This window comes from Eretmochelys imbricata, chromosome 13 (assembly GCF_965152235.1).
Source record: "Eretmochelys imbricata isolate rEreImb1 chromosome 13, rEreImb1.hap1, whole genome shotgun sequence".
Taxonomy (NCBI): domain Eukaryota; kingdom Metazoa; phylum Chordata; order Testudines; family Cheloniidae; genus Eretmochelys; species Eretmochelys imbricata.
In genome coordinates, this window is record NC_135584.1 from 8,467,344 (window position 1) to 8,479,538 (window position 12,195).

The 12,195-nt window shown below is 39.7% G+C and overlaps 1 protein-coding gene across 10 annotated transcripts in view; it reads right to left on the reverse strand.

Moving 5' to 3' along the window:
* Nucleotides 1–12,195, reverse strand: part of OSBPL2 (oxysterol binding protein like 2) — a 52,296-nt gene that overhangs the window by 13,506 nt on the left and 26,595 nt on the right. For all 10 annotated transcript variants that reach the window (XM_077831946.1, XM_077831939.1, XM_077831942.1 and 7 more), the window contains 6 exons: nt 9,358–9,433; nt 7,288–7,422; nt 5,857–5,954; nt 4,953–5,135; nt 1,313–1,420; nt 316–405 (listed from right to left, as the gene is read on the reverse strand). In XM_077831946.1, coding sequence (XP_077688072.1) covers nt 316–405; nt 1,313–1,420; nt 4,953–5,135; nt 5,857–5,954; nt 7,288–7,422; nt 9,358–9,433 — 690 coding nt within the window. The remainder of the gene's footprint in view (nt 1–315; nt 406–1,312; nt 1,421–4,952; nt 5,136–5,856; nt 5,955–7,287; nt 7,423–9,357; nt 9,434–12,195) is intronic.

The window sequence follows — 12,195 nt, forward strand, 5'->3', positions numbered from 1 at the left end:
AAAGGACACAGTTAACAATTGTCTTATTCTCTATGTTTTCTCTGGATACCTCTCCTTTAAATCCAGATTGCTGCACTTAAGTCCAAGGTGCAAATGGCACTAAAGTTTTGCTAATAGCGAATGAAATGCTCACTCTAAAACCTGTAAGTGTAATACTGACCCAGAAAATAGAAATGAATGAGAATGGGATGACTCTGTAGGAATGTAAAAAATTAGCAGTCACGTTGAGCATGTGTCAGTCCAACAAGCTAGCACTATACAGAAAGTACTAGGTGCCCATATAGTATAAGACAGACAGACAGACTTTCCACTTACTTTTTGTCCTGAACGTGACCCTCTACTCTGTGAAGCTCTTTCCCAAACAGTCCACATGGTTTAAAATTAAGGATACATTTATCTCCAGTACTGCAAAGGGAACAAGCGTACCATTTAGAAAGCCAGCATCTAAATGTCTGAAGTGCAGTGTTCACTAATGTATTTACTTTGCTAAAACGAAACTAACACTATTTAATGAAATCACTTAGACCTGTGTTTAATATTAGAAATCGGGTAGTAAAAGCCACTGGATTATTGGAAGTCCTTGTTGCTCTTTTTTATTCTAAGACAGGCATAAACGGTAACACCGAGAGCTTGTTAAAACCAAATGAAGACTTTAATGGGTGATTTCTGCAAAAAGTGTGCATATAAAACTCACTGGAGTCATTGGGAGTTAAAAGGAAAAGGAATATAGGACTGTCCCCTACCCAGGGTATTTCTTATTATATCACTATCAATACCTTTATGGTGAGCTAATCACATGAAGTTGACAAAGCTGCTAACGGTAGCTCACACTGTAAACGTGCACTCAAGTGCTACTGCCAAACTACGTTACAGCCAGACGTCAAGCCAGGATTCCTGGACTAAATTCAGAAAACTGAAATAAGCGTGCCCATTATTGACTAGCGTGATGGTGATTTATGCTGTGTTGCACATTACACATAATTCACTGCAGAGCCATTAAATGGCAATTCACTATCGACTGGGCGGGGTTTGAACGGGTGACCTGGAGTTGAAAGATTCTGTATCCCATCCAGTCTTCTACATAATCATATGTACTGTTAACACTGTTTTTGATATTTGTTTCAAACACAAAAAACTATTTAACCAGTTCAGAAGAAGAAATAATTTAAACAGAGTTTTCAGCAGATCAACAGGAAATAACATTTTGGACCTACAAGATCCATTACAAAGGGGAAAGCTTTTGGATCTGTGATTACCATTTATCAGTCTCTATAACGACCAATGCTCGTAGCTCCATAATTAGCAATATTACCTGTGATTTACAATTTCTATTGTTCCATACTGTTCTATCCACAGTTTACCTATAATTATGTTATGTACACAACAGGTTGGGTTTGTCCACGTGTAAGCTTCATTGTGTCTGTGAAAGAAGCCAGAAAAGTGAAGTCAGATGCCAGGAAACTAAATCCACTTCTTGAACTAAAGACAGAAGGTGAAACAGCATTAAACTCTAATTGCTCTGAATTTTGTAGTGGGGTGGAACACATAGTACCCTGCTGAACAGTATCTACCTCACTTAAAACAAAAACAAACAAACAAAAAACCACTTATGGATTTTCTTTATAACCAAGGCAGTGTGTTCTATCTGAATCTTACTAGACATTAATAGTGATTTAAAAAAAAAGAAAGAGAGGAAATTGCTTATGGAATCATCTACAAACGTGTGCCCTTTGATAACTTGAGCTCTGGAGCAGGGCATCAGTAGCAATCAAGACATTTTAACTATTTTAATTTGTCCTTTTAAAGTTGTGAGAGAATCTGATGCTCACAAGAGGATTTTGACTGACAGCCCTAGAGAATGAAGTCTTCTGTTCAGCCACAGGAAACTGCACTGTAACCTTCCCCAAGTAGTCCCACCACAGGCCACAACCATGACCCAGAGAGACCACTTTGAAAGAAAAGAAAGTAGTCCACTCTTCATGACTATTTCATATGAACATCTCTGCTGAGGCTGCCATCAAGGATGCTGGTCACGACCAGTTTTGATAGAGACATGGATGCCTCTCCACTAGGAACTAGGCAGACCAACCCACTCAGATAGGTTTTCACACAAGCATCTGATAGTAAATGCTTTTGGACCTTGTTTCAGAGATGTGGAAGTCAATGGGATCTGCGGTGCAGAGTACTGGGGGGCAAATCAGGCCCTTAATCTTAAGTGAGTTCTGGGGGAATGAACTGAAAAAAAAATTGTAATCTTCCCCCTAAAAAATAAATAAATAAATAAATAAATAAATAAGTCTTCACAACATGTAGGGACCCTTGAGACCTGCACTGCTTTCACAGAAGTCAGCAGGAGTTTTGTCATTAGTCACTAGAGTTCGTACCTCCCTGATTCTACAAGCTATGCAATTACTGACACCAGAAAAATAACCTTCTTGTGTAAGGTTTATACTTGAATAGAATGCCAGCTCTTTATCTGAAAAAAAAGATTTTTGTCACTGAATCCATGACACTATTTTCAGTCTTTTAAAAATATGTTCACAATCTAATTTAATCCTTAATTCCATCTTTCCACTTCATCCCTATTTTTTTTTTACTACGAGTTACTCTGAAGAAAAAAATCCTAGCACTAACATGCTCTGTAGCACCAACTTTACAGAGACAGTGTTTGTTGACAGTATGCATCCGATGAAGTGAGCTGTAGCTCACGAAAGCTTATGCTCAAATAAATTGGTTAGACTCTAAGGTGCCACAAGTACTCCTTTTCTTTTTGAGAATACCGACTAACACGGCTGTTACTCTGAAACCTGTTTGTTGACTGGAGTCCTCAAAAAAAATGTTTCTAAAAATGGTCAAACTGTTAATCTGTCAACAAACAGGATTCCTAATTTCACTGGTTTGGCCAAGTCATATTTCTGCCATGAAGTCATCTTTTATCCCTCTTTCAACGCTGATGAAGCAAATACTGTCTGGATTTAGCACACTAAGCAACTAAGACATTTTAGTAATACTGTAAATCAAACTTTTCTCTCTCAATTCTGATTACACAGAGAACACAAGAAAAAAATAAATATTTTGATATAATGGCAGGAAGAACAAACAATTAAAGCACCAACCACTTTCTAACCTTCACCTTATATCAAGAAGTGACTGAACGAAACTTTGCTTAATGTATCTGACTGGTCTGTCATTTTCCAGTACTGCATAGACACAGCCTTAAAGTTTGAATCCTTTAGTGACAAACTGTCTCACACTGAACTTTAGAACAATAGTTGCATTTTCATACAAGGCTCATGTGGCGTAAGAAATTAGAGCACTTTAATATTTCTATTCATCCTGCAGTTTTGGGGATGGCAACATTTGTATGGCCCACAAATATAACAAGTTGAAGCAGCACCCACCTGTCCTAGTTTACCACTTGAAATGTAATTTAATATTTCAGTTGGCGAAAGGTGGCTAGTAATCAAACTACGGATGTTTTGAAAGTGCAGTCATGACAAACACAAAAGCAGCACGTGTATTCACTTACAGCCTAGCTTATTAAACACATTTGTTTCTAATCAATTCTTGCCCAATACTGCTAGTATACTTACAGGTCTAGTTAGATCAATAGAGAGCCTAGTGTGTTCACAAGAGAACTACAGCACTGAACAGTTCAGAACCCTAACACACCTTGAAGTGAATAGCACAAAACCTCAACTTGCTCTTTTCTGAATAATCTCTTGTGGCTTGATCAGTCAAAAGTGTTTCATTAAAGGCAATTTTTCCATTACTAACTTTTATTTTGGTTGAATGTTTGTAGTCTATATTTAAAAATGTATTAAAATAATTTATCTACATACCAAGGAATTGGGGCATAGAGGCAAGCTGCCCAATTACTCTGTTTTCATCACAACACAGTTCAGATACCAAGCAGCTCATGTTTTATATTCCCCAGAAAGATCAGATATCATGGTGTATATCAGAAATTCAACTAAGAGCATCAAGTTACTTGTATAAGTATCTCCAATAGAAGTTAACCCGTTATAAGGTAAGCAAGTCACCACCTTATTGAAACCAAATGTCTATTTAAAGGTTTCACAAAAGCAGGAGATTTCAGAACCACTTCTCTAAATCTACATCTGTTTAAGAGCTCTTATGAAACCACCTCAAAGTGCTCAATTCCAGAATGACTTACTTCACTATCATCCTGAGTGCACTCATTAATTCCTTACAGAAAAGTCTAGGGAGGCTTTTTAATTTGATTATAGCTCGGCCATGCTACAAAACAATTTATGAAATCACTTTCTTCGTAAAATATGCTCTCAGTCAGACATGAGCCTGCGAATAACCTGGAAATAGAGATTTGGTTTCAACGAAGAGGCCTCTGTACACAAGTAGGTGAGTCATGTCTAACTGTAGGTAGAAATTTATCTGAATTCCTGGGGTTTACCATGGCATACAGTACCTGTCCTGGAGAAGTTATATATAGTTTACACATACACATGTTTAACATTATCAAAACCACCTGTGGGATTTAGAGGCAAAATTCCCAATGAAATTAATGTGGCACCGATTATCTCAGCCAAAGTATTTTTAGTTCTCTCTTTTTTAAAATTTATTTATTAAAGGCACCTAACAAAACGTAAAGAACAAGTAATTTTAAATAGCATTTGGTTTCAAGAAATGCCAGTTGCCTTTGCAGTAAAATCAGGCCAAATTGTTACAGCTGCAAGACCATGGCATCCTTCCAACAAAACCCTGGAATTAACCGATGAGCAATAGTCCATGCTTAAATCCCGAGTATCTCTTCCTTCCACCCACTCCAAGAAAAGTTTCATTATTAGTTGAATGATTCTTCAAGGTAGTCGTGGCCCAGATATATATATATATATTATGGTCCTTTACCTTTTTTTTAATATAGTTAAGGGATATATGTCCAATAGAGAAAAAAGTTTTTTGGTTATACTTACTTTAGAAGCTCCAAAGTAATTGTTCCACGGGGCTCTGCTTCTATACTCTTCCCCCAGAACTTTAATTTGGGGTAGATTGATCCATGAAAAACAAAGTCCTTATTGAGGCCTTCAGAATAAAATGCACTAACAGGTGGGTGGTGACTGACCTGTTCAGATATAAACCTAAAGCCTAAATCTTCCCTAGAGGGGGGGAAAAAAAAAGTCAGGTAGTCAACCTTTATCAAAAAGGGACTTTTATTAAAATTGCAATAAAAGTCAGATCACACATTTTTTAAAACATGTCTGAGGATTTTTAGACCAAACCTGAACTCAGATCCCATGGTCTCCGTAGTTAATGTATGGCGATCAATAAATGCTTATACACGTCCCCCACCATAAAAACTGCATCACAAACTGAACACTACCAATCCGGGAATGCATATGAAGTAATTTCAACTGGGCAACTCCTGGCAATTCCAAAGCTTGCTGGGCAATAGTAGTCCACCTCTGGGAAACTGGGTTCAAATATGATTTACAGGACAAGTGACCAGATGAAAGGGTCTCAATCTACTCTGACACTAGGTCATCAATAAGGTACTTGCTACAGTAATTACGAGTCTCTAGTTAGAAGTGGCTCTTCGGAAGAATATAATATACACTTCGCTGCCCTTGTACAATGCAGAAAATATGAGTCAACAGGTAGAAATAAAGTTCTTCTAAAATCAGTATCTTCTCAGATTTCATATTGATCACTGGGGTTTTCAGCTAATTGTGGCTATAGCGTTTAGATATATGACTGATCAGAGTGAACCGATTTTATCTTGGGGAATAAACTATTTTCCAGTTTGCCATGAAGTCAGTTTAATTCACTGACCATCAACCACCCTCCTCTTCAACGACATTTAAAAGAATTCAGTGTCACCTGATTAATTCATAGGTTTCTCCTAGTAGAGGGTTAAATGGTTTGCCAGTTCTCTCCCACTGAGAAGCTACTGCAGAAACTGCAAAAGCAGCTACAGCCTGTAAACAAACACAGCAGGATGTAGTCTTCAGAGAGAGCTCCACTGAAACAGCAGTATCTTACAATACATTTGCATGTGCTATAGCAATTTTTAAAAACCCTCTATGTCCAGGAACTCTACCAACTTCTTGTACCCCTGAGATTCCCCCCTTTCTCCACATGCACCCAAACACACCAACACTCTGGAGAGTGTGACATTTTTTAAATCAGCCAGAGAAGTTGCTGTGTTTAAGGTTAACACATTCACAGATCCTGACAGACCCAAACTAGGAATAATGATCCATGATAAGTAATACATATATGTGTGTGAGATGAAGAATATTTCACTTCCAAAAAGCAATCATTTTTTCTGGCAAACTTTGCCAGATCACACTGACTACTCTCCGTTCCTCTTCAGTCCCGGTCTTTCTTAGACCTGCGTGTTCTTTTCTGCCCATCTTCCCCTTCTTTTGCCCAGTGACTGTGCAGTGGAATCTAGTTTAACATAACAGCAGTCAGGTATTATTTCCAGTGTCACTATGGAGAGGTCACTTTCACCAGTGTTCCTTGCAAAGCAGCAGAGTTTTTATTTTGTTATATTTCATACATCCTGCTGCCAGGAATAAAGGACAACTGTAGCATCACACAGATTGAGCCTAAACTGCATGTATTTGTCATACACAGTTTACCATGTGCTTCTTGTTCTCTATATTTCTTTTAAGTAGAAATAGAGTTCCAGAGGAACACTTAAACCCGGATGTACACTAGTTTAGGCCCACCATCAACAAGTCTTTGAGCATGTGACTAACCAGATACTTACTCTGCTCTCTCCAAGGTACGTAGGGTTTGGGGTGAGAGGGAAGAATTGGAAATAAAGTCTGGCTCTACCAGACCATTCTTAAAAACTCTCAAAATGCCAGTTAGCAAATGGATTTGTTTGAGGCAGTTCAAAGCCATAATCTGATCTTCACTAAAAATAATGGGTTTGTGCAATTTTAAAAACAGTGATTAAAAAGATGATGGGCCTGGAATTGTTCAGCTCCTGACTGTACTCTCCTCCTCTTCCTCCCACTGCAGTGACCCCTTCAACCATCTCAAGGTGATGTATATACCTACTGCTGGGGTGTTTTCATCCTCCTCCATCGCATGTGGTACTGGCCACTGTCAGAGACAAGAGACTGGACTAGATGGACCACAAGTCTGATCCTGTATGGCAATTCTTGTGTTTCCTATAACCAGTCCACAGAGTGCCATACCCATCTCTCATCAGATAGGATGTCATCTTAAAGAGAGAGTTTGAGGACACGAGGAATCCTTTCTAAAGCCAAAGCGGAGGTGGAAAGTGTCACTTGCCTGCATTCTTTCCAGGGGGTTCGCATGACTGCTAGCTTTATGAATGAGGTATATGTGTTCCATGTATTCGGTTATCCGCTGGAGGAAGCTCAGTGGCTCATTGAAGACAATAGGCATTGTAATTTTAGACAGCTCCTAGATGATAAAAGGAGAAGTCATTCCCTTTGACACACTTCTAGGTTACCAACAGGCCAGAACAAGTTTCCAAGATGATCTCTCGGGTGGGTTGGCAACAGTAGTCTTCACTGACACACGATATGGCCAGCTCAGACCCCTGGTTCTGGTCACTAACTACCATGGCTGGAAGGGATTAGAAGCAGAGCAAAGGCCTAAAAAGGAGTGTTGATAAAGGGCTCCAAATGGAATCTTATCTAGCACTGCAGCCAAGAAAAGATGGTAACTGCAACTCAGTGGCTTGTGATGGTGCAGAATAGATTAAACTTTCCTTCCAACAGATGACGCATTAGCCAGTCATTCACAGCATAATGAACTGGATCCCTTGAAAAATCATCCCTGATCATCTAAACAGTATTATTGCTGTAACCACCAACACATTCTTTACTGTACTTTGAAACACCTTCAAGTTTGTGACGGGAACAGGATTTAAGATGTTTTCACAGATTTTAAGTGACCCTATTTGTATCCATGCCCTACAAACAAAGCTAAACAGTGTTTCTTATTCTACCACCTAGTTAGAGCTGAGCAAACCATTGATTTTTCTCTTCAGTGGCCAAATTTTTTTGGTTCCGCTTATTTCAAACCAAAAAAAATTTTTTTCCTGTTTTTTCCTCAATGAAACTAAAATGAAAAAAAAATGGTTTAGAAAATGTTCAGTCAAAACGTTGAAACAGACTATTCTAACATTTTTGCAAAATTTTCAGGGTGGTTTTTTTTTTTTGACCGAAACGATTCAATAAATTTGAGCTGAATTCGCAAATAGTTTCGATACCCTGAAAAATGCATTTTTCAGATCATTTAGTATTCGCCAAATAAGTTTCACCCTGCTCTACTGCTGATATGAAGAGAACCATTGCTTGAGCTTCAAACAAGCGGATGTATCAAGCCTCAGACTCTTTTGCTGTCCAAAGCTTCTTTCTAGCCAAACAAACACAGGCCATTTTTGAAAAAAAGGTACATCGATAAGACAGGGATTCTCTCCTCCCATTAAGATACAAGCACTGCAATAGGTGACTGCAAATTTTTGAAAGGATTAAAGAAAATGTTAGTGACTGACCATTAAGATTGGAGACCAAGTGTCCTTTACGTTGGTATCTACTGCTAATGAGAGTTCTTTAATTCTTGGTGTCATGAATAATCAGGTGACCTAATTCAGATCATGCCCACTAGCCTGAGTTTACACCATGAACTCTCTCAATAGAGAAACAGGGCATAGGATAGATTACAAATTCCCTTATTCCATCATTCAGTTGAAAGTGAAATTTCCTGGTGTATCACATCCCTTTAAGCTATGTGAAAGCCAAAATAAAGCCCCAAATTATATTTTGACAACTATGTAATTTTATATTCTTCAACCCACGTTTGAAGAATGTAAGTTTGAAGAAGTCTTTTAGGGCATTACTTGTAAAATAGTAAGAAATTATCAGTTCGACATACGCAACTACTGGGTCAGATAATGAAAATAATTCTTTAATCAATCTATTCAAGCCAGTATGAATAGCTCTGACAAAATGTCAAATACTATATTATTCAGAAATTGTGTTTATCAATCCTCAGTTTACTAAAGGACCCTAAGATTAAAAGTTAGAAGTTAAAAAGAGTTCTGAAATAAGTTGTTAACACCATCTTACTTTACAGAGAATTATAAATTTGTAATTTATGCCGCTTACTTTTGGCATTTCTCAGCTTGAGCAATAAAACTAGTCAATTTCACTTTTGTCTACCATCACTTTCAAGTTCTTCAGCACCAGCAGAATACTCCATTGTCTGGGTGCCTTTGGTTTTGCATTTTTGTACTTCCAAACTTAATCTTCCTCCCTTTAAGATAAACATTTTGCTAAGAACACTGGGGAATCAAAGCTGGGTCTCCTCTGACTGCAGAGAGTGACTTACCAGTCCAATGCATTTTTTTAATATACTCCACACACTGAAATCACTCCTAGAAAACATTGGTGCAGGTAACGATGTTCTGTAGGGGGAAAAGGCCATTAGAATAATTAACAAAGACCCTGTATATAGCAAATTTTTCATCTACAGATCTCAAAGCATCTTACAAAGGAAGGTAAGCCTCATCTTGCAGAAGATGCAAGGGAGGCAGCAAGGTGTAGTGACTTACCAAAGGTCACAAAGTGACTGAGCTGGGAGTAGAAATCAGGTATCCTGCCTTGCAGCACATTGAACTATTCAGTGGACTAAATAGCCTCCTTAGCTAGTATATTGAATTTGTAGCATGTATACACATGCAAACAGAATCCTCCTTTCAAACACAAAGGACAGACTGTGTTCCCTTAAAGTTCCTCCCCTTAAATCAGGATGATCCAGGCAGAAGAGAAAGGGAAGGGATGGGACCCAATGATAATGCGTTCAGTTACCAGGTTAATGAACATGATACAAATACCAGGAAGCTATGCCCTGATTAAAATAATAAATTAGATTCCATCTTTCACTGGCCAGGTCATCCCCACCCCCTTCCATAGAAAAGACCTGCAGGATATCTCGGAGAGTCTCCATGAAGATCCCCAGATCCTTCATATTGTCCTGCAGCCCCCCCATATAATCCCCAGAGATCAACAGGATGCCCCACAACTCCGCAATGGTTAAGTTCCGGACTCACCTCCCCAAATCCTGGCAACACAACTCCACTATCAGAGACACCTCAAGATCACAGCAACCTCCACATCAGGAGAGAATCTGCGAAAGCACTACGATCTAGGACTGTAGCATATTTTCTAGGTATTCCTGACTGGGCCAGCTAAAAGGTAACATACATCCTCCCTAGCCCACACAGCTGCCACCCCCTTGCCCAGAACGGATCCTGAAGTGGGGAGCGACCGGGGGGAGGGGGGTGCGGGGGGGATGGAATGATGCTGCAGGCACATCTGACCTGACTTCCAGAAAGGAGCATACATGGCTCAAGCATGGACCTTGGGAAGGGGACAATCAAAGCCATTATTATATGGGCTGAAGTGTACTCTGAAAAAGCTCTGGAGTCTGTCAATTTTTATTTTCTTTTAAGGGATGATGAGTAAGAGGGACGCACACTGAGGATCCAGTCTGCCTAATGGAAAGGCTCTTGTACCAGCTGGTTACATTCAGGCAAGGTGCTCTGTGAAATGCTGCACTTGAGCCAAGAAGTTAAGCTTTCGAAAGGCAGCTATTTAACATGATCAAAGGACTTCCTTCTCCTTCCTTAACCACCTCCTGCAGGATGGGGAATGCAAATGTTTGCCAATACCTATTGTGTCTATTTATTTTCAGAAGGCTACTTGGGGCAAATAGGAATGGGAAGTGGTCCAGGATAATCAATTTGAACACAGGAGAGCAAACTTGTTTCCAGAGCCATGAGAGAAAAGGGAGATCTCTCTCTGGACAAAAAAGGAAGGCGGGGGGGGGACCAGGAAATGGTCAGAGATGGGACTGGTTTCAAGAAATGCAAGACTTTCTTTTCTCTGTAACTCAGCTAAGGGGCACCCCTACCTTATTGGGCTTTGCAAGATATTCAGATGAGGTATGTTATATAAACAGTTTATTTTGTTTTATTAAATTTAAAGACTGACTTATGGATAATTTCACACAGACCACCCCAAAGATACCTATCAGCACTTCTACACAGAGGTTCTGATAACTAAGGCCTGGTCTACACTGAGAAATCAATCTAAGTTACACAACTTTAGCTACGTGAATAATGTAGCTGAAGTCGGCATACTTAGATCTACTCACCGCGGCATCTTCATTGCGTTGAGTGGACTGCTGATGCTCCCTCATCAACTCCACCTGCGCCTCTCACTCCGGTGGAGTACAGGAGTCGAAGGGAGAGAGCTCGGGGGTCGATTTACCCTGCCTAGACTAGACCCGATACATCGACCCCCGCTGGATCAATCGCTGCCCACCAATCCCGCGGGTAGTATAGACAAGCCCTTAGTGCCTAACATTCCACTCAGTCTTGAGCAACAGGCATGGCCAGAGGTGTCCTCTTTCACTGAAGTGTGTTGCAAAGGGCTGGAGGTCAGATGCACGCAAGGGGAGAAAACCAAAGATGCCAAGAGTTGGCAGGGGTGCAGGTGACAGGTTCTCTGGGAGAGTTCTCAACAACAGCAGACACTGTGATTAGCATCTGTCAGAGATACTGTATGGCAAAGTCCTACAATATCATTGAAAAACCTTACTGTATTAAATTTATATATTACTGTGGGCTTGGATTGTATGTAACTTCTCTAGGTGGGAGATGTGACAGATGTAAGACCTGGGAGTTGAAAAGTCTATACTGAAGATGTGCCAGACAAGTATGGACTTTTGGAACAATAAGGGTTAAGTGGATTTCTTGGGGAATCCCTAGGGAGAAGTTAATGCAAAGTCCATAACTCTGGTGATGCAAAAAGCTAGCTTTTTGAAACTATATACTAAGGAAAGAGCCATTGTCTGCTGATTACCTATTACAGAAGGCCAAGGTCAAAGACTGGAGCTGTATAAAGCAGCAGCTGACCTATCCAATCTGAGTTCTTGTTCTGGATCTAAGACGGATATGAACTTGTAACAATGGGAAAACCCAGCTGTGGGTTTTGAAGAACTAACCTATCAGGCCCTATGTTGGACTTGGGGGTGACCTCTGGTAAGTTTTTTAGCATGCTTGTAGGAATTTTTGTTTTATTAGGTTTTCTCTGTAATGCTTAAGAATAGAAGTGCTTGCTTAGAAGGAGCTGAGTGGTAACTTGTAAGTGCAGGCAAAACACT